The sequence below is a fragment of the Rhodofomes roseus genome, assembly GCF_022264815.1.
Source record: "Rhodofomes roseus strain CIRM-BRFM 1785 chromosome Unknown C8Q71scaffold_4, whole genome shotgun sequence".
NCBI classification, from domain to species: Eukaryota; Fungi; Basidiomycota; class Agaricomycetes; order Polyporales; family Fomitopsidaceae; genus Rhodofomes; species Rhodofomes roseus.
The window spans coordinates 406,089-426,929 of NW_025952960.1; the positions used below are offsets into that span (position 1 = coordinate 406,089).

The following is a 20,841-nucleotide window of genomic DNA, read 5'->3' on the forward strand; positions in this document are numbered from 1 at the left end:
CCGTCAAAGCACAGTCGCAGTGTGATGGCACGGGTCCGCGGTCTCCTTCCGGAAAGCCGTCTGTATCTCCATGACAGGTCCGCTTTCTATTCATCAGTCGGCTTTTGATCGCACCACGGAACGGGCGCATGATGTAGTGGTTCTCGGACTCCATGTCTCCGTGCTCTCAGACCGTAATCATGTGCCCGGAGCCACCTCCATTCCGGACGCCGCGACATTGCGTTCGCCTTGCCAGCCTATACCTGAATTACGCGCCATTTCTCCGGTGTTGTATGCTGCCTCCGTTAGGAAGTGAATATAGGGCGCGGTCTCCAATGCCCACGTCTTGACCACTCCCTTTCGCTCCTCCTTAAACCTCCCCTCCTAAGCCAGTGAATCCTTTCTGGCTGGTCGAGATGTCTGACGCGACGGCTTCAGAATATGGCACTTCAGATATTTCTCGACAGAAGCGTATTCTCCCCCCTCCTGCTTTAATCGTGTTGAGCCCTCGCGGATGGCTGACTTCCTTCGGTACGTGGTCTATGGATTGGCCTATACCGTTGTCTGATGCGACTGTCTGTAGCACGAGCATGGATTCTCAACGTATTGCAGGACGCGGTGAAGGTAGGAAGTATCGTGATCGAGGAAAGGGAAATGCGCCATACCTTCGGCCGGGCTACAAACGGACAGAACAGCGTCCGCATCACCGTGGTGGACGAGGACTTTTGGACGCGAGTGCTGCTGTAAGTCTTTGAACTGTTCCGGTCACAAGAGTATCGTCCGATAGACATGACCTTTTGGAGCAGATCCGGTAACCTCGGCTGTGAGTCGTTTGTGCAAACATACACTGAACGTACGCTGATACGCTGCAGTCAGCGAGGCGTTCATGATGGGAGAAGTCCAAGTCGACGACCTCCAGGCCGTCATAGAAGTAGGCTCACTTTCAGTTCCTCTGCTACATTCACTGATCGACCCTACGGCCCTAGCTATTCATCGACAATCTATCCAGTCTCTCTAATATTTCCTGGTTGTACAACAAGACCATCGCTGCCGTATCAGGACTATGGAACGCTTTCGCTGGACAGACACACACCCGTGCACGCCTCAATGTCGTCGCGAGCTACGACCTATCCAACGAAATGTATAAGGTCTGCCCGTACGTTCTGAAATCAGCGGCGCGACTCACATGGTCTCGGTTGGAAGGCGTTCTTAAGCAAGGAAATGATGTACTCCTGTGCATTATGGGGCGAAGAGGAAGGCGGCGTCCGCGGAGACCTAGGCTCAGGTCCTACCACAGGCGACCTGGAGGCAGCCCAGCGGCGCAAGATACAACACGTCCTCCGCCAGTTGCACCTTCAACCTGGACACCGTCTGCTCGAGTTCGGTACCGGGTGGGGCGCGCTCTCGATTGAAGTGAGGATCCTAGGCACTGGCGGGCAATTACGTTACCTAACTTTTGCCTTTCCCCGAAATCAGGCCGCCCGGGAATATGGTTGCGAGGTTGACACGCTCACGCTGTCCATCGAGCAGAAGACGCTTGCAGAGGAACGGATCAGGGAAGCCGGGCTGGAGGATCGCGTTCGCGTCCACCTGCTCGATTACCGGGATATCCCGCCTCACTTCGAACATGCATTCGATGCGTTTGTCAGCATCGAGATGATAGAGCACGTCGGGCCCAAGGTAGGTTATGTTGTAATTTTAGGTGATGCTCGCTAATGATGCGCCGCTGTCCAGTACTACGGCGCGTATTTCCGACTGGTCGACTTTGCTTTGAAGAAGCGTGGCGCCATCGCCGTCGTGAGCTCAAGTACATTCCCCGAGCATCGATACAGCGAGTACCAGTGAGTAACCGCCGTACCATTGAATCTCGCTTCCTCACCCACGAGAAACAGAGCTGAAGATTTCATGCGACGGTATATCTGGCCCAACTCGGCCCTTCCCAGCGCGTCCGCCTTAGTTGATGCGGCATACAAGGCTACACGAGGCCGCTTTAAGCTGAACACCATCGAGAATCACTCAGCACGTAAGTCGCCATGACATTCTTTTTGTAAATGCCCCCACTCAATGTCCGCAGACTACCCTCGCACGCTCCGGACGTGGGGGCGCCGCTTCAAGAGCAACGTGCAGCAAGACGCCGTCGCGGAGACGCATCCATCCCTCCGCGATCCGATGGAGTTCGCCGTGTTCGCACGCAAATGGGAGTATCTGTTCGCGTACGCCGGCGCAGGCTTTGTCAAAGGCTATATCAGCTGCCACATGCTGACCTTCACTCGAGAGGTGCGTTCATGTCGGACTGAGACCTACTCCGACTGTTCTCACATTCCGGCAATGGTCAGGGAGACGCCCCAGACTTGTAAACTTGTCTGTCATACAGAGGACGGTAACATGCACGAGGACCCCGACCCTTCCTTATCCTACCCGCCAGTCGTTGTATGAGTAGTGATGTGTCCTTCATGTATAGTATCAGGCATCAATATCAGGGAGATCTGGTACCTTGCAATGACGACCTATGCGGCTACTGCGTGAGCGACATACCAACGTGTACGCTAGGATAACTACACACAACAACTCCAGTCTCCATCACGCTCAAACCACACCTGACCCTTTGGGAGAATGATGGTTTTGAGTGTCGTGCAGTGCTTGTGCCACTCCTTCGCAATGTGATGGTCATTAGTGACGCTCGCTCCCAGCCCGCCCATGACGGTGATGTAGCGGAGTTCCTTGAAGTTTGATAACACCGGGCCTGCCTCCATGAGACTCTCCTGTGAAAAGATATCGCCATGAACATGAAGAAGCACAGAACAGTTGACATGACGTGGAAACTTCGACATACGGATGTGTAATGTGATAGTAGGACAACGATATGCAGCGCCTCCAGCTGAGGGACCCGCTCGGCGACCTCCCTGAGCAGATTCGTGGCTGGCACGTCGTCGAGCGCCATGAGTGTGAGTCGCTTGAGCGATATGCTCGGGAGCCGAAGAGTGTCCAGCGGGTCGAGCCCCTCGTCCGCGAACAGCGATATGGAGATGCCTTCAACTGGACGACCTCGGATCACCTCCGCGATCACGGAGGCGTCAGCGTGGGTGCAGCGGAGTGAATTGAGTTGAGGTAGCGCTGTCGACGAAAGCACGAAGGGCATGTTGGTTTGGAAGCCGCGCAGTGAGAGTTCTTGAATCAGCGGTTGTCGTTCGAGTATGCGTGCGAGGGCGTTATCGCAACGCGTCGACGTTGTGAAGGTGCGTAATCTGTAGGGTCCGTCGACGAAGACCCACGCATGACTCGCTAGGTTGTCTCGAGGTGAGAGCTCGACATGTAAGAAGCGTAGGTTCCTGAGCTGTTGAAGAATCCGCCGCAACAAACGAAGGAGGTTTGCGGTGACGTGGTACTGGGACCAGTCGATGTATAGGTCATGCACAAACGCCGGGAATGTTGCGTGACACTCCAGGACCTTGAGGCAAGCGACCAAGCGTGCTATGGGCAAATCCCCTATTTTCCTATACAGAAGTCGCACTGCGATGCTGTAGAATGTCCTGTTGGTTTGCAAGACGGGCGAGAGGTCTTTCTGAGCAAGCTCTTGGAGCATGAGCTCAATGAGTTCAATGGGAATTGTCTGTGTCGCGGATGTGGCCATTGCAACGGTGGCACCTGGGAGTGCTTGTCCTACCTAAGACTTCAGTCTATATACAGACTGTGCGCGATGTATGTTTGTAGGCTTACTGTTTGTTGAGGGGCTGCCCTTGGGCTACTCGGCCGGGCGAGAGATGGTGGTCGGTGGCAGACCGCGTTCTGCACGTTGATTGGCTGAAACGAACCCCGATCGATCATTCTGGTGACATAATCACATCGTACGCATGACCAGAGTCCCATATACAAACAAATCCTGCCTTCCCTCTGGGCTCAGCTAGCGTATACTGTGGTGTCACGACCTTAGGCGACACGACGAGGCGGCACGTGACTGTGCGAATGGCGGGTGACAAGCAACGATGAGCTCGGGACATGGGACAGTGGCGACGAGGGGATAGGCGACGGCGGGCGGCTATAGTAGCTAAGAGCATGACGGCCAGGTTTAGGACGAAGACCATGCACATGTCATACACCGAAAGCCCTTAAATGGTTAGCTTCTCCCGGGTAAAACATCACAACCGCCCGTGCCAAGTGTGGCTGGCGGACTCACCCAAAGTTCAACTTTGAGTTCGTGCCACTTCAATTACTGCAGACGTTGATGCACGCATGTCGACGACTCTTCCGACCCATCAGACTACTACATCACTACTCGACATGGCAACAACCCGACTAGCTTCGACACGGAATCCCAACCCAGAACACCACCTTCGCCTCCGTAACTTGGAGCTGAAGACGAGCAAGCTCGCACGACTATTTGACTCCCTTGTACCGCAACTTCCCGCTGCCACTGAGTCTGCCGGAGTGAACTTTGGCCTCGACGAAGAGATCGCTGCAGATGACGGCCACAGCGCCGCGTTGAACCACTGCTTCCATCGCTTGTGGGGGTACAAGAGCGAGGGCCTGCACATCACAGAGACGGGAAACAAGCTCACGGCCACGGTCAACATCATCCAATATGTCTTACCGCTTGCGGATGACCTCGGAGTCGTTGAGTCGTGGCTTGATGCACTGACAGATGCCGCTCTCGCTGCAAATGCGCACGAAGCTCCTGAGTGAGTACATCCCGCGGGTTGTTGATGGGTCACCTTAACTCACCTTGCAGTAGCACTACACAGCCACTGTCGACGTCAAGCCTGCCGAGCCCTGCACATAGCATCATTTCCATTGATTCTGACTCAGACAACGATGCCACTCAGAATGCAGGTGGATCAACGTCAGAGTCGGAGTCCGACCATGACATTAATCCACCATCCGAGCCATCTCAGTCTCTGCAGCCTCGCAATCAGTTTGGACGATTCAGAGCACAACAAGGAACCTTGAACTTCCAAAAACTCACCAAGGAGGAGGCCGAGGAGCAGAAGCAGCGCATGTGGGCTGACGTTCGTGAACGCACGGCGAAGATCGAGATCCGGGAGCAGTTGGAGAAGGAGCGGAAGGAGGAGCTCAAGAGGGTGATAGAGCGAGAGCGGAAACGCATCTGGCGAGCGAAGGGTAAGGCGGTGGCATTATCAGCTCAGGTGAAGGAGACGGCAGGTGCACCGGGAGCTGTCACATCTTCGAGCTCTTCTTCGCCAGGGACAAACACCGCCCAGCCTACCGAATCTGGCAATGCAAACGTGTCAGTGCATGTCGTACAGCCTGGAGTTCCACCCACCATTCCGATCCAGCAGCAAAACGCTCGCCTCGCAGTGTCGAAGCAGACCCTGCATCGGCGAGAGAAGGCCGCAAAGAAGGACCCAGCCGCGAAGCCTCCAGCCTTCCGCATGAACTGGCAGATGCATTGGACGTGGCTGGATATTGGGTCTGCACCCCAAGCCGTCGGAGGCTGGGGCCCTGCGGAAATTGTCGCCTACCTTTGGAACAAGCGGGCCGAGTGGTACAAGCCCGATCCTGTCAACGGCGTTCCAGGCCTTCATAGAGCAACTGTCCAGAAATGGATCACGACCGATCCCACTACAGGCTTGAAGTGCTGGAAGCCGAGCGTCTTGGAGAGGGTTGAGAAGGGGCGTGTCGGCGTCACACGGAAGTCTGGCATCCTTGCTCCATATCCGCATGTTGTCGACATGATCGACTGCCAGCTCGAATCTATCCGTCGCTTTGGAGGTGCTATTCAGCGTCCACTTGCAAGCGCAGTGATACGAGCACAAATCACGCACCATGCCCCACATCTGGTCAGCCATGGGTTCAAAATATCGGACACATGGGTACATAACTACCTGTCTCAGCATCTGGACTGGTCCATGCGAAAGGCGACTCGTGCGACACAAAAGGTTCCCGCAAATGCGAATGATCTGCTCCGTGCTATGCATGCGCGCATCACGTTCGCATTCCGCACAGAAAACATCAAGCCAGAGGTTGCTGTAAATGCTGATCAGGCTGGCGTCATGCTCTTCCCGACGGGGAAGTACACTTACGAGAAGCGGGGATCCAAGGATGTCTCCGTTGCGGGGCACGAGGAGCGGCGTCAGTTCACGATTGTCACTGCCTCGTCAATGGCAGGCCAGATTATTCCCTTCCAATCTGTCTGGGGCGGCACGACAGATCAGAGTCTCCCCTCGCGCAGTGATCCGAATTGGCCAACTGCGAACCTGCTTGGCTTCCGGTATGCCCATGGGGATACACGTCACTGGAGCTCGCGAGAGACCACAAAACAGGTATGTACCATTGTTGCGCCACCTACAGCACCAGACCTGATTCACATTCTCCTGGGGCAGTGGGTAGAAGAAGTGCTTGACCCGTTCTTTGCCGGAGAGAAGAAACGGCTCGGACTTGCACCCGAAAGCAAATCGTTGCTCTTGATCGATGTTTGGCCGGTCCATATTGCGAAGTCATCGCCTGACGATTTCCTGCCGTGGATGGTCAAAACGCACAGCAATATTGTCATCATCTTCGTACCTGGCGGGTGTACTGGTCTTGCTCAGCCTGCTGATGTCGGACTCCAGCGACTCTTGAAGCATCACATTAAACGGAGCGCAACCGACTTCATTGTCGCAAGGGCGACTCAACAGTTGGCGGCGGGGATTGAGCCTGACCAGGTCAAGCTCCCAACAGATGTCGTTTCCCTTCGGAACGCAACTATCCGTTGGCTTGTGGATGCATACCAGTACTTTGCCAACAATCCTGACATTGTCAGAAAGGCTTGGTCTGGCTGTCGCATCGAGACGCCTCACCACGGTACACTCGACCTGTCGTATGAATCGATCATGAGCGAGCAAGCATGGAATCATTGTCAAGCACTTATCAAAACAAGTCCCGCCCTTCAAGCTGAAGTCGCGCGGTTCGATTTTTCAGTGATTTCGGGCGAAGCAGATGGCATCAGGAAAATACCCCCCTGGGAATTAGCCTCAATTGTCCGAGATTCTCAGTAACGGACATAATGTTTGTGAATACAGAAATATTCGTAGCTATTATGAGTAGTAGTCTAGGAATCGTACTGCCATTATGGCATGCCAATAACAATGTGTTCTGCTCAGTAATTACTGTGTCATGTACATGAATACAAGATCCACCAAATAACAAAGTGTTGATTCTGGATTTGTTGCGGACTCGGAGGACCAACTTCAATACAATCATCTCCAGTAATCCTGCCATATATTGTAGTACCCACAGTGGATCAATCAATGTACATCAACTATCGACTACTGGGGTTAACTACTTCGACAACTGTTCATGCCGTCACAAAGCCAAACTCCTCCCGTTCTGCGGCGGCGGCGGCGTGCAAAGCGCGCGGAAACACCGTGATGATGTTGTAGTTGTAATCTCCCATTTATTGTTGTGTTAGGGCGATAAACAGCGATGATACGGAGGGATGATGAATACTCACGCAGAGCGCGGTACAGGCCATTAGAGACCTTCAGAACGCGACCCAGGTCGGGGTCTGGGTGGCGCATATCTGCACGCCGGGTGGCGCGATCTCGGTGTTGTGCGGGTCACGCCGGGGGCTCCAACAGGCTGTTGACGCCGTTCCCTTTTGCCACCGCGACGGTAACTACGGTTTGGAGGCATTTTACATCGTGGTCGTTCGAGTGTTCGATGCTATACTACGTGTACTAGCCTGCCCGCCCGCGGTGGCAGCAGCCTCGGAGCGGGGTGCGTGGTGCATGCTTGTCATGCCCGAGCTGGCCCCACAGCCAGGTTGCTGACTAATCATGTCTGCGCCACCCGGCCAGAACCGCGTTTCTGAAGATCTCTATTGCTTGCAATCCTTGAGCGTGAGGCGTGAGACACGTGCAAAGGGAGAACAACTTGAAGCCACAGAAGGGGCGAAGAGGCATATTACTGTACTGCGAGAGCTTACCTAGAGTACCGAGAACCTCACGCGGCGTGGCGCACGAGCATGATATCTGTGCTTGTTGATGTGATGGAGTCAATATTCACGGAGTGTGGATGGTCCATGACGACGTACATAGCGAGCCACGAGACAAAAGATAGTTGCTTGACTCTGCGGGTGACAGACTGCTGTTGCTAAGACCCTATTCGCGGTGCGAGGGGTTTGTGTCGAACCTACGGAGCCAGCCGCAGCCCGTGAGAGTCGAGACACAAGATACTGTAATTGTTCGAATGTGAGACGTGTGCGAGGGAGAACAAGGAGCAGGGACACATGCAAGCACGTAGGATGTTACCACTCACAAGCCTGCCCGTCTGCTCACTACCGGCTTGCTCTCTCGACCTCGTCTCTATCCATGTCCGCCGTTCGCGCGCGCTCGACCTCGTGCGCATGTGTTCATCGGTTGTGCCTGCGTACTGGGCATTTGCGAGCGTTGTGCAGTGTTTAACCAGCCTTGGACTCGGAGTCGGTGCGCGACGGGCCAGATGGGGATGAGCGCGAGAGCAGGACGCAAGAGTGCGAGAACAAGGGTAGGACAAGAGAGCGCGAGGGAGACGAGAGCACAAGGGAGCACGGGCGAGGCCGCGTACACGACTGCCAGTCTCGGAGCTGACTGTCAGTCTCGAGGCTCAGGGAGGAGATGCCGGCGGGCTCAGGAGGGCAGACGGCGGCGGCGAGGTTGCTGAGGGTAGCAGTAGGCTGACACTGGGCTGCCAGCTTGACACGGCGCGAGCAGCGAACGCCTGGCGGACGCAAAGTTGCAAGCGCTCAACCGGGATCTTCCGATGCAGGCCGCATTAGGCAAGTCCGACAGCGCTTGCGTCCGTCCAGCGCGCAAGTGCTGACAGCTCCTCCTCCCTTCACTCCCTCCTCCACGGCCTGTGGGCCGCTCGCCCGCCACTCGCCCGCGCAACCTCAAGGCCGTGAAACACAGCCGTTTCATGAAGAGACAGGCCCATGTTGGGCCTGTCAGAGGTACAGGTGCGCCGCGGCCTGTTCGACACGTCAACGCGCGTCCAACGCGACAAGTTAGCAGGACGTGACGGACTCAACAACGCTGCTTTCGCAGCGTTAGTGAGCTCATGAAGGACGTGGGTGCGCGCTCGCTTCGAACGCTCGAAGGTGTGCCATCACCCCCACTCGCCCACGTCTCAAACGCGAACAAGGGCCGCGCAAACGCAGCCAACGAGCGGACAGCGGGTGTGGCCACGTCGTCAAGCGGGGGGAAGGCAGACCGGTGAGTAAGGTGAGTGGATGGTCGGCGCCCACGGGGAGCTGCGCCGTTGCGGGGTGGGGCACTGTGCGGGCCCGAGGTAGGGTGGTTCACCCTCACGCTCGTCTACACGCCGTCCCTCGACTTTGTCGACGACGCCACGTATCCTATGGTACGTAGACACGCGCTTTGCGGGAAGCATCGTCAGCGTCGGCGTAAGTTGCTTCTTCGCTTCCGAAGCACAATGTCCAAATCTAACTCCTTTGCAGGAGTGCATGGCGCGGACGGGGAACCCGCGGCCTCATGCAAAATTGTCCCGGGGAGCATGCTGAAGCCCTGCGCCCCTCGTCGCCTACTGCATGTCGCCCGCCCTGTGAGTGCGCGTGCATCGCTGCTGTCGGCTACCGCCTTTTGAATTTTGTGGCGCACCTCCGCCAGTGCGGTGTTCATTCTTCGTCCGTCATCGCCCGCGGCTCCTCTGTTCAGTGTAGACATGGTCCATTCTTTCCACGTCCATGGTGCACAATACACCCGCGGCTCGCTTGCTAACGATGCTCGACAGTGCGTGCCTTTCTTCTCGCATTCGCGTGTCATTGTACCTCATACAATATCGTCTGTCCTGCCCATTGGCCCGCTGTGTTTGCTTATTCCCAACCACCACCACACCCGCTGAACTCCCGATTGCAAACATCCATCCTGAACTCTGATCATCTATTGGTGAGTTGTCACGTTCTCGTCTATGTTGCTGCACTGATGATTTCACTCAGGTCATGCTCTGTTGGGTGATGCAAGGGCTATGGCGCAGATAGCTTGGTAAGCCATGATTATCCTTGATGGACGTTGCCGCTGACTTCGGTGTTGCAATCACACGTGTGAGGTTCGGTCATGGTGCTTGTCAAACATCTTGACAGACATGGAGTAGACTGTATTTCAGGTAGTGGTAACAATGCTCTGCCATAGGATAGATATTAGAATGTATGTTACCCTTGTAACTGTCATTGTGTACTTTACCTAGACAATATATTGCTTTTCGGTGGCATAGATTGAATGAGTGAAGAACAATCCATTGATCGCCTGAATATATTGTGCATACACTAGAATAGCCTGACAATGCATGTGTCATGCCTTTGAATTCCGTGGTATTATTCAGAATGCATTCTTGGACCCAAGGGGACTAGGGATCATTGTGAATTATTGGAATTGGATTAATGCATCAGTTTATTGCCCATTCCTACAAATCTGGTGGAATTGTTACCTAATTCGTCGTCATTCATCAGAGAACTTTTTCCTGATGGGCTCAGACAAGCTGGCCAATGAAGGAGGCGAAGACTTTGATGACGACATGGCTGCATCAGTTGAAGACCTCGCCAGTCGACTGCAAACACACCCGTCAGCTTCGAGCCCTACGAGCACAGAGACTGGCAAGAATGACATGCTCGTGGATGATGGGTTTGCGGACGTTGACTTCACCCTATCGGACGCACCGCCAGTCGGGTTCCATCCCGCCAAGTGCCAGGAAACCACTAGCCCAACTCCTGTGGCGTCCAGCGATGGTCAGCCTCCAGCGAATGTTGTAGGCTCTTTGGCACTGTCAGTTCCGGTGTCCGACGAGTCAGCGTCCAGGTCAACGGCGCGCTCAAAAGACTCGTCCCAGTTGATGACCACGCAAGCGCCGCCAGCCGCCGGTACTGCCACTGCCGCCGCACTGCCACCGACGTCGGCGCCGGGGCCTCACGCGCACACTCAGCAGCCCTTACCAGCGGTGCCGAGCGATGTTTACCGCTTTGATATTGCAGTGCAGGGAGGTACCAACTACGCAGCTCATTTGAGCAACAACGAGATACGCACCACAAACAAGCAAGGTCCGCGGGCGAAGAAAGCATTTGCTGGCCCACCCTCGGGTTCACAGGTCCGTGAGAATCAATCGAAGGGGAAGGGGAAAGGGAAGGGGAAGGGGAAGCGCAAGACGGCAGATGGTATTCAAGAGTCAGCGGGAGCAGCTAAACGTGCCCGGAAAGATTAGATCTCAATGTACAGAGTAGTACGAATATATTGTGTATTTTTTAACATTTTTCATCCCAATTTTCAGGTGTCCCCGACTTGCGCCACCATGAGGCGACGCGGGCCTTGGGACACGGGACAAACCCCCTCATAGGCGACGGCGACGAGGCCCTTGGGACACGGGACGTCGCCTAAGGTCGTGACACCACAGTATATGAAGTACCATGTCGGAACATTGACATTTGCCGAGAAACACAACGAAGTCACAATGTACGACATGGTCAATGCGTACATGGTCAATCCACTAGGTCTCGTGCTACTCGTCGTACATCACCTGTTGTTGATGTACATTCGCCTGCTATCGCTGGTATGAATACGTCTGATCCGAAAGAAGGGAGTGGGCGGGACACTATTCCATCAATGCCGTATGCATCGAAGAAGACTTTAGGAAGTACATCCCTCCACCAAAGAGAGTCTCCGCCGAAGATGTGCATGACACAAGTCGAACTGCTTCTGCGTCGGCCGCCTACGGAAGAGACGTGTCGAGGCGGTGAATGAGATAGCCACAGTCTCTCTGACATCCTGAGCCTGCTCAGCAGCGCCGTCGTCTCGCTGGACCACGCTGACATGGAAGCGGCCGTAACCCGAGAGGTCCTCTAGAAAGCGCTTTGCGCGGAGAGCGTAAGGGATATGGAGCCGCACAAGGTCCTTGAGACGAGAATTGTCCATGTTCCAACCAAGAATATAGGACCTGTCTTGCTTCGACCAATTGGTAGGCAATTCGGGATGCCGGGCGATCCGATCTCTTCCAGTGGCCGTCATTAGTGCCGTCCTTGACTGCGCTGCCCCGGAATATAACTGCACAACGGAGTTGGAGGAGTTGGTACCGTATACTACATGGCACGCAGCAATGGTACGTACGTTCAGTTATCTCATCGCTGCAGACAACGATGCATCGTAGGCCGCTATAATTATAGTATACATCCATCCACTGTAACTGCGTCATGTAGTGAGTGAGTCGGCAGAAATAGGTTTCAAGGCATGAACACCGAGCGATATGAATGTCTTAATGGTACTTTACACCTTGTATATATCCACAATGTAGGGCTCCGCAAGTCGAACCCAGTAGCAAGGAGCGTGGACAGCCAACGTTTCTCACGCCACGGACGCGTTCATGACTCACCTGATCGTATCTCGCGACGTTGACGACGTAGTGAAACAAAACGCATTGTCCTGGGTGGTGTTAGTGCTACAAAAACGACCTCTTCTTCTACCTCTCGCATTGTAATTAGAGATACATTGTTCATTTTCTTAAACGCCTTGATCTCCTTCCCTAGAATGCTTGAAAGACCGGTGTTACTTGGGATGCTTACGTTGAGCGGACGCGGCCTACAGGCCAGACTTTTGTTTGAAGACTTAGCCCATCACGCTGGCCAAGAGCGCCATGCGAATCTGGAGCGATAGAATGTCAGGAACAATCCCCAGCACAATTTGATTGAACCTTACGAATAGCCCGTAACGCATCTGTCGGAAGTAGACAGCGCGACGAGAATCGAAGTCGACCTCAGGATCAATTTCTGCAGAAGGCGACGTCAGATAAGGAACGCGCATCTCATGAGCATAGCACCGACCATTGACCCGTGGCAGGGGGTGCATGACGATCATCTCCTCCTTTGCCCGCGAAAGGAGCGCGTGATCAATCCTGTACGCGTCCTTGACAGCCATCCACTCTGATTCGTCCTTGAAGCGCTCCTTCTGCAACCTCGTCACATATAACACGTCTGTCTCACCAAGGACGTCCTCGAGTGACTCGCATACGTGCACATGAACGCCTGCGCGTCGCGCGGCGGAGACGACGTGGGCGGGCATTGCGAGTGACGGCGGGGACACGAAGTTCAGGCGCACGGAGTAGAGGCAGAGAAGTGTGACCAAGCTGTGGACTGTGCGGCCGTTCTTGAGGTCACCGAGGAGCGTGATCGTCTTGCCGTTTACAGTTCCAAGCTCGGAACGGATGGTGTAGGTGTCCAGGAGAGCCTGTAGAAGGTTGAGTCGGTGATAATGACTCAACGGATGAAGTAACGTACCTGGGTTGGGTGCTCCCCAATGCCGTCACCAGCGTTGAGGATCGGTACAGGAGAGAATTTCGCAGCCAACTGAGAGCTGCCTACGTCAGGATGCCTGATTACGATGGCATCGGCGTAGCAGCCCAAGGTACGGATCGTGTCCGGGAGGCTTTCACCCTTCAGTACCGAGGACATCTCTGCGTTCACGCTGACGACCTCACCACCACAGCGCTTCATGGCCGCATCGAACGAGGAGCTAGTGCGCGTAGACGGTTCATAGAACATAGTAGCCAAAACCTTCCCCTTGAGGATGTCGAGCGTACCGTTGCGTTCGACCTGCAGCTGCATCTCGTGCGCGAGCGAGAATAGGTCGTGTACATCACGGTGGCTGAACTGTTTGACAGAGAGGATATGCCGCCGATGGAATGCTGGGTGAGGAGCGTGGTGGATGAAAGCGGGTGGCGCCGGTCCTTGGAGGGGAACCACAGTGGATGAGGGGGGTACAGGCTGACTAGCTCCATCTACCACCTTGGGCGCAGCAGCGCCAACTTCCGGCCTCGGTCCAGTCACGGACATCCTCCTCTCTGAGGCATGAGTGATCGTGGCGCTTGAGATATCCCTGCCCATGGGCACGGAGGTGATCTCACCGTCTAAGTAGACAGTCTGACCGTGCACTAGCACGCGGTCGACGGCGCCGTCGACCAGCTTCCCCTCCATCGGGGACCAAGTTTTCTTGTTCCGGTATTGCGACTTACGGCCGACGGTAACCTCGACACTCGTATGACTTTGATCTGGTAAGCCGAATATCCTGATGGGGTTGTCATGCAATCGCTGGCGGATGTCGTCCATAGTCAATCGACCATGTGCGACGGCGTCCAGCAGGAGGGGAAGACACTCCTCTAGACCCGACGATACTGTGGCCTCCTTTCCGATCTCCTGCGCAAGCTTATACGGGACGGTCCCGACGGAGAAGGCATCGATCACATCCAGGCTTTGCCACAGAGCTTTCTGGTCCTCTAGCGATGGCAGACACGTCGCAACAGGATAGTCTTGCCGAGAGAAGAACAAAGAGTAGACGGAGACGTCGCAGGTCACCTTTGACTGCTTCGCCTTGCTGAGAGAGATGAGCAGAAGGTCTTCCTTGCTCTGCACGCTCGTGACGTGAAGGCTGCGGTTGTGCAGGCCAGCCACGAGAAGAATTGGCGCCAGGTCAGAACCCTTCGCGTCAGTGACGATAGGCTTGTCGACGGGCCAGGACGCGAAGTGTTCGGCAAGAGAAGAGACAGAACTATCCGCCGCGTTGTAGCGGAAAGGAATGAAGAGCGACTTCACGTCGGCCTGAAGCTCGTCATCCAGCAGCTTCGCGTTGTCGGCGGTCGCGGTGATACCAAGGGCATAGTTGCAGTATGCAGAGCCTGTGATATTGGTGCGTGCTCGTCCGAGAGAAGCAGGATCGGTGATTCTGTTTCCCTGGCCGACAGGGTTGATGAGGGCTGTGACAAAGCCGCCCCCAATAGCGGCACGGGTGGCATCCGAGAAGTCCAAGCTATCAGGGAGGGTCAGGCCAGGAACGAAGGTCGCAATGTTGACAAGGCCAGTGAAGGTGTACGTCTCGTGGGATGTTTTCGCGTCTACAGGGGAGACGTCGAGGGGTAACCGGCGAACCAGAGCCTCCACTAATAGCTTCGCAACCTTTACGTTCGTGATCAATGGTACGGCGAAGTCGACGGCCATACGACGGCTACGGTAACCCTTGCTGGCATAACTAGCCGGTCGACGGTAATGGTTCTTCGATGGGAGGTTGATGTACATGTCGATCAAGTTGTTGGCCAAGTGCTGCGTCAAGGAGTATTCGGACTTCTGCTCGCTTTCTTCCGCGAGAGTCTCGAGGTACTAAACAGCAGTGCTGTAAGAAGACATGATCATAGATGGTGACCGTCTACATACCTTGCATGGAACATTGTGTTCCATCAGGAAATCCGCGGTACCAGACGTGGCGAAAATGTTGTACCCGGCAGCATGCAACTTCTGCACCGACGGGAGGATCTCAATCTTCTCTTTGTAGCCACCAATGGAAAACAAGATGTTCTTCTTGGGGAGGACGATACCGGTGGAGATCAGGGCTTTAATGTACGCCTCAGACTTATCTCTGCCAAAGCAGGCGACTTCGCCTGTGGACGCCATCTCGACTCCTAGCACTGGATCGGCTCCTGATAGACGGCTGAAGCTGAATTGCGGCACCTTGACACCGACGTAGTCAGGCGGCAGACCGATGTAAGGGTACGGCTCGACTGGCAAGTCCAACATAGCCTTCGTAGCCATCTCGATCGCATCCACGCCAGTGACCTTGGACACGAAGGGGAACGAGCGAGCAGCGCGCAAATTGCACTCGATGACCTTGATCTCGTTGTTCTTGGCGATGAACTGAATGTTGAATGGACCGGTCACGTTGAGAGCGTTCCCAATCTTCGCAGTCGCTTCTTCAATCTGGCGGACCGTCTCCGGATCCAGGTCCTGAGGTGGATGAATGAGAGTGGCGTCGCCGGAATGGACACCCGCGTTCTCGACGTGCTCCGAGATGTAGTGCATAATCATCTTGCCGCCCTTCGCTACGGCGTCCATCTCGATTTCCTTCGCGCCTTCGATGTACTTGGTGATCACGACAGGATGTTCGCGCGAAACGGCTGTCGCTTGCAACAAGTAGCTCGAGAGGTCGTTCTCGCTGAACACAACGTTCATAGCAGCACCGGATAGAACATATGATGGCCGGACCAGCACAGGGTACCCAACCTTCTCGCAGAATGTTTGCGCGTCTTGGTAGCTCGTGAGCTCCTTCCAGGAAGGTTGGTCGACACCGATCTCATCGAGCAGACGAGAGAACTTGAACCTGTTCTCCGCAGTGTCGATCATCTCCGGCGATGTCCCGTAGATCTTGACGTTCTGTCGGTACAGCGGAAGAGCGATGTTATTCGGCGTCTGTCCTCCCATAGACAAGACGATGCCGCGAGAGGACTCGGTGTCGTAGATGTCGAGAATGGTCTCCAAGCTGATGTTCTCGAAGTACAGCCTGTCCGCCTCATCGTAATCCGTACTGACGGTTTCCGGATTGTAGTTGACCATGACAGTGGAAAGTCCGTTCTCGCGGAGCGTCCGGATGGCACGAACGGCGCACCAGTCGAACTCCACGGAGGAACCAATGCGGTACACGCCCGAACCGAGGACCATAACGCCACGATCGTTGAAGGACACGTCGTGCTCGATAGCGTTGTAGGTCGTGTAAAGATAGTTCGTGTATGCTGGGAACTCCGCAGCAACCGTGTCGATTTGCTTCACGTAAGGCATTATGCCGGTCTCCTGACGAAGACGACGAACGGCAAGCTCTGTGCTTCCCATGCACGCGGCCAACTGCCGGTCGGAGAAGCCGAGCTGCTTAGCCTGCTTGAGCGCAGAGTTGCCAATGTTAGAAATAGTGAGCTCCCTATCGCCGAGCTAGTCAGTTCGTGCCATCGTCCTTCTCCGCTGCCACTCACGATAGGCGTTGCTCCATTTTGAAGATTGACTGCAGCTGTGTCAGGAACCACCTGTCGATGCTCGTCATCTGCCAGATCTTGTCGACACTGTAGCCACGGTGGAAGGCAGCCGCGATAGCGAAGATGCGCTTGTCGGTCGGGTTCATCAACTCTTCGTCGATATCTTCAACGAAATCGTTCTGCAAGAAACCGTCAATCTGAGTTCTCGCGACAGGATTGTACAACAAACCTTCGAGAAGCCATTGAACTGGTCGTCGATGGCGCGAATGGCCTTCTGGATGGTCTCCTGGAAGGTTCGACCTATGCTCATGACTTCACCCACACTCTTCATACTGCTGCTTAGAAGCGGGCTGACGCGGCTGAACTTTTTCAGGTCCCATCGAGGGATCTTGACGACGACGTAGTCCAAGCTTGGCTCGAAGCAGGCGCTGGTCAGCTTCGTTACCGAGTTCTTGATCTCGTTGAGCGGGACCCCGAGTCCGAGCTTGGCCGCGATGAAAGCGAGCGGATAACCGGTGGCCTTCGAAGCAAGAGCAGACGAACGCGAAAGACGAGCGTTGACCTGATGCAATCTTTAGAGTGTGACGTGATATATACGTGCGTCGTGACTCACCTCGATGATGCAGTACTCGCGCGACGTCGGGTTCAAGGCATACTGGATGTTGCACTCTCCGACAACGCCTAGGTGTCGAATGACATTGATTGCCGTCGTCCGCAACATGTTGTAATCTGCATCGGACAGCGTCTGTGAGGGCGCGACGACGATGGAGTCGCCAGTGTGAATGCCTAAAGGATCGAAGTTCTGACACCGATGTCAGTTGCATGTCTCCCGGACGCAACGAGAGTGCCGTACCTCCATATTGCAGACCGTGATGCAGTTGTCTCGGCAGTCACGAACGACCTCGTACTCGATCTCCTTCCAGCCCTTCATGCTCTTCTCGACGAGGACCTGCGGACTGGTCGCGAACGCCTTGCTGCAGAGCGCCTTCAATTGCTTCTCGTCCTGCGCGAACCCGGAGCCGAGACCACCCAGAGCATAGGCGGCCCGCACGATGACCGGGTACCCAATGGTGTTGGCCGCCGCAACGGCCTCATCCTGCGTTGTCGCAGTGCTAGATTGAGCACAGCGCTCACCAATGTCGAGCATCGCACTCGCGAAGAGCTGGCGGTCCTCCGTGGTGATGATCGTGTCAATAGGCGTACCGAGAACCTTGACACCGAGCGCCTCGAACTCATCTTTGAGCTTGATACCGACGTTGAGGGCGGTCTGCCCACCGAAGGTGACGTAGATGCCGTCGGGCTTCTCATACTTGATGATCTTGCGCACGAACTCGGGCGTGACCGGTAGGAAGTACACCTTGTCCGCGAGACCCTTCGACGTAGCGATCGTGGCAATATTGGGGTTGACGAGGATGGTGTAAATGCCCTCCTCCTTGAGCGCCTTGAGCGCCTGGGAGCCGGAGTAGTCGAACTCGCCCGCCTGGCCAATGGACAGACCGCCGGACCCGAGGACGAGGACCTTCTGCACATTCGCTCGAGGGACGCGCTTCTCGTTATCCTCCTTCTTCCCACCGGGCATAGAGATGGGAACGAGCGTCCGCGTCTTCGCGCAGTCGATAATGTTCTGGATGAATACCTCGAACAAGAACTCAGTGTCCCGGGGACCAGGGGTCGACTCCGGGTGGAACTGCACAGAGAAGAATGGTTTGTCCACGCAGTAGATGCCCTCATTGCTGCCGTCGTTGGCGTTGCGGAACAGCTCCTTCCATCCCTCAGGCAGCGTTGCCGTGTCCACCTGGAAACCATGGTTCTGACTCGTGATGTAGCATCTACCGCTGAGAGCGTCCGTGCAGGGGATGTTGTGCCCGCGGTTACCGTACTTCATCTTCGACGTCGATGCACCCGCTGCGAGAGCCAAAAGCTGGTGACCGAGACAAATACCGAAGATTGGCCGGTCTGCGTTCTCCATTGCCTTCGCCAATCGGGCGATGGCAGGCTTCACAGTAGTGGGATCGCCCGGACCGTTCGACACGAAGAGTCCGTCGAAGGGCTCTTCGGAATCTGACAGATAGTCATAGTCCCACGGGACCACCTTGAGCTCCACGCCGCGGTGGGTGAAGCAACGGATCTGGTTGAACTTCATGCCGACGTCTACAGCGATCACACGCAGAGGCCGCGGCTGGGTGGGATGCATGCGCGGCTCGACGATGGGTTTGTGGACGCGAGGCTCCGTGACCGACACGACGGCGACAAGGTTCTCGCCGTTCGGGTCGCGGAAGGGAATGTCAACGAATTCTTCGCGCCAATTACCGCTGCCGATGCTTGTCGGCGACTCGGCGCGCGACTCAGGCTGCGAACCGGCCAGGCGGGCGCGACCAGGGACAACGAGACCGTTAGAGGTGAGGCTCGCCTCTGCGCGTTTGGCGAGGACCTTTCCGAGCATAGAGCCCTGCTCTCGGATTTTTTTCGTGAGGGCACGGGTGTCGACCCCGTAGATGGCGGGCACCCCGCTCTCCTTGAGCCATGCGCCGAGTGAAGAGCCAGCGAGGAAGTGGCTGTAGTCTTCCGAGTAGTAACCAACGACCACCGCCGCGACGTGAATGCGCACTGATTCGAAGTCGAGGGGAATGTCTTCTACTGAGCTCGTGCTAGGACGAGGCGGGACACCGTAGTTTCCAATGAGAGGATAGGTAAGGATGAGAATCTGGCCTTCATACGACGGGTCGGTGAGGGACTCAGTATATCCCACCATACCTGCAATGGTGAGGCACAAGTCAGTAACATGTCAGAGTTGGGACATTGCCAATAGACACGAATCAGAGAAACAACGATATAGATTCGAGTGTTGTGTTCTAATGAGGACCAGGCAAACTATATAAATGGCAGCGCGCTGTGGGCAAGACGAGCTGTCACGGATTTGCGTACATAAAAAAACGAAGCCTGGAATTCATGACGGTTCCGCGGATGCCATCGACGCCTGGCGAGAGCACCACTGCTCTTGGTCAACTCCGAGGAGATGGGAGCTTGGGAATTACGCGCGATGTAGACGACAGACTCCCCAGAGCATCAAGACGTGTTGATCATACGACAGATCTATCCCACACAAGACTATGGCGCCACAAGCGTATTTCGCCATGCGTCCAGTGTGGATCCAGGCGGGCTAGTTCCCATTTTCGGCGGCAAGCCGAGCTCTGGCCTGGTCGGGACGGCGCGTGTCCAGATCTGGCATGTGTCTGGGTTCAACGCGCCGCCTGACAAGTCAGGGCCGGCTATCTCGTCGTGTTACACAGTTAGATCCAGGCCTGCACGTTGCTATACGCGTAGCTGGTTCATCCCAGCGCAGAGACGCGTCTCGGCAGTGCAATATGAAGATGTAGAAGTCATCGCAGATGGGCCATCGACGCGTCTTGACGCGCAAAAAGCGCCAGCACAGCCCTCGAACGGGATGCGCGACAAAGACCGCAGGTACAGCGCGATGCAAAAAGGGCCAAAGGTCAGACGATTGCATGTCCACTCACCGGTCTGGAACACGCATTCTCCGGCTACGCTCTTGCCCTCCGCGCCGAAACTGATGCCTCGAAACGCGGTTCCATCCGCGAGCTCGAGAACTGCCTCTGAAGTGGTCTGGTCGTTTTGCGAAGGAGTGATGGGCGGTGCCGGGAGACCGTTGGGGTAGTTGCTGGCTGAACGAGCAAGAACAGGCCGAGTGACGCCAATTTTAGTGGTGGGGTTGGAAAGGGCCATGATTATACGCGCAACGGCAGTCGTCTTCCTCTTCGCTCGCCCAGAGAAGTTGGGTCGGGTGAAGAGGAAGAGGAAGAGGAAAAATGACGATTTTTCCTCCACTACATCCTCGAGGTCACGTGTAGCGTGCAGCAGATGGCGGTGGCTGAGGTGGCTGAGAGGTGGCGTGCGCCGTGCTGTGACTGTGATGTGACACCTGGTGGGAGCGCCGATGGGCCGAAGGTCGAGAGCACTGTTTATGCGCGGCTCACGTGCCGAAATTCCTGTCGTACCACCCGTGCTGCTCCCACGGCGAGAATATATGTACGCACGTAGCGACGGACGGCATTCCCCAGTCCTGGTCTCTTCCCTCGAACAGGT

The 20,841-nt window shown here is 55.6% G+C and overlaps 5 protein-coding genes across 5 annotated transcripts; 3 read left to right on the top strand and 2 right to left on the bottom strand.

Annotated features, from left to right (window-relative positions):
- Positions 1 to 177: 177 nt before the first annotated feature.
- On the top strand, positions 178 to 2,415 carry C8Q71DRAFT_418338 (cyclopropane fatty acid synthase). Its single transcript, XM_047918430.1, has 11 exons — positions 178 to 510; positions 563 to 722; positions 786 to 802; positions 852 to 910; positions 966 to 1,127; positions 1,183 to 1,392; positions 1,456 to 1,659; positions 1,714 to 1,820; positions 1,872 to 2,002; positions 2,054 to 2,256; positions 2,316 to 2,415. The coding sequence occupies exons 1-11, from the start codon at positions 396 to 398 to the stop codon at positions 2,334 to 2,336; spliced, it is 1,389 nt and encodes a 462-aa protein (XP_047782122.1). The 5' UTR covers positions 178 to 395; the 3' UTR covers positions 2,337 to 2,415.
- Positions 2,416 to 2,534: 119 nt separating this feature from the next.
- On the bottom strand, positions 2,535 to 4,259 carry C8Q71DRAFT_794799 (uncharacterized protein; the record flags this gene model as incomplete). The annotated part of the gene is made up of 3 exons (XM_047925564.1): positions 2,535 to 2,741; positions 2,813 to 3,589; positions 4,245 to 4,259. The coding sequence occupies 3 exons, from the start codon at positions 4,257 to 4,259 to the stop codon at positions 2,535 to 2,537; spliced, it is 999 nt and encodes a 332-aa protein (XP_047782123.1).
- A 1,581-nt stretch (positions 4,260 to 5,840) lies between these two features.
- On the top strand, positions 5,841 to 6,509 carry C8Q71DRAFT_675425 (uncharacterized protein; the record flags this gene model as incomplete). The annotated part of the gene is made up of 2 exons (XM_047919703.1): positions 5,841 to 6,257; positions 6,318 to 6,509. Coding segments are annotated over 2 exons (609 nt in total), but the record flags the coding sequence as incomplete, so codon positions are not given.
- Positions 6,510 to 10,434: 3,925 nt separating this feature from the next.
- On the top strand, positions 10,435 to 11,339 carry C8Q71DRAFT_721167 (uncharacterized protein; the record flags this gene model as incomplete). Its single annotated transcript, XM_047921414.1, has 2 exons — positions 10,435 to 11,005; positions 11,233 to 11,339. The coding sequence occupies 2 exons, from the start codon at positions 10,435 to 10,437 to the stop codon at positions 11,337 to 11,339; spliced, it is 678 nt and encodes a 225-aa protein (XP_047782125.1).
- A 1,060-nt stretch (positions 11,340 to 12,399) lies between these two features.
- On the bottom strand, positions 12,400 to 20,655 carry C8Q71DRAFT_740672 (carbamoyl-phosphate synthase). Its single transcript, XM_047922770.1, has 10 exons — positions 20,256 to 20,655; positions 17,591 to 19,491; positions 17,351 to 17,539; positions 16,967 to 17,299; positions 16,738 to 16,916; positions 15,155 to 16,685; positions 13,229 to 15,100; positions 12,776 to 13,178; positions 12,651 to 12,721; positions 12,400 to 12,596 (listed from the first exon to the last, which is right to left on the bottom strand). The coding sequence occupies exons 1-10, from the start codon at positions 20,479 to 20,481 to the stop codon at positions 12,561 to 12,563; spliced, it is 6,741 nt and encodes a 2,246-aa protein (XP_047782126.1). The 5' UTR covers positions 20,482 to 20,655; the 3' UTR covers positions 12,400 to 12,560.
- Between the last annotated feature and the right edge of the window lie 186 nt (positions 20,656 to 20,841).

What these genes read in the sequence shown, in the direction of transcription:
- C8Q71DRAFT_740672 (XM_047922770.1), bottom strand. Translation starts at nt 20,481, where the DNA reads ATGGCCCTTTCCAACCCCACCACTAAAATTGGCGTCACTCGGCCTGTT. An exon ending in AGAATGCGTGTTCCAGACCG is followed by an intron (nt 19,492 to 20,255) that starts GTGAGTGGACAT and finishes TCACCATTGCAG; the next exon opens with GTATGGTGGGATATACTGAG. An exon ending in AACACAATGTTCCATGCAAG is followed by an intron (nt 15,101 to 15,154) that starts GTATGTAGACGG and finishes ACTGCTGTTTAG; the next exon opens with TACCTCGAGACTCTCGCGGA.
- C8Q71DRAFT_418338 (XM_047918430.1), top strand. Translation starts at nt 396, where the DNA reads ATGTCTGACGCGACGGCTTCAGAATATGGCACTTCAGATATTTCTCGA. An exon ending in CGGATGGCTGACTTCCTTCG is followed by an intron (nt 511 to 562) that starts GTACGTGGTCTA and finishes GACTGTCTGTAG; the next exon opens with CACGAGCATGGATTCTCAAC. An exon ending in CATCGATACAGCGAGTACCA is followed by an intron (nt 1,821 to 1,871) that starts GTGAGTAACCGC and finishes CACGAGAAACAG; the next exon opens with AGCTGAAGATTTCATGCGAC.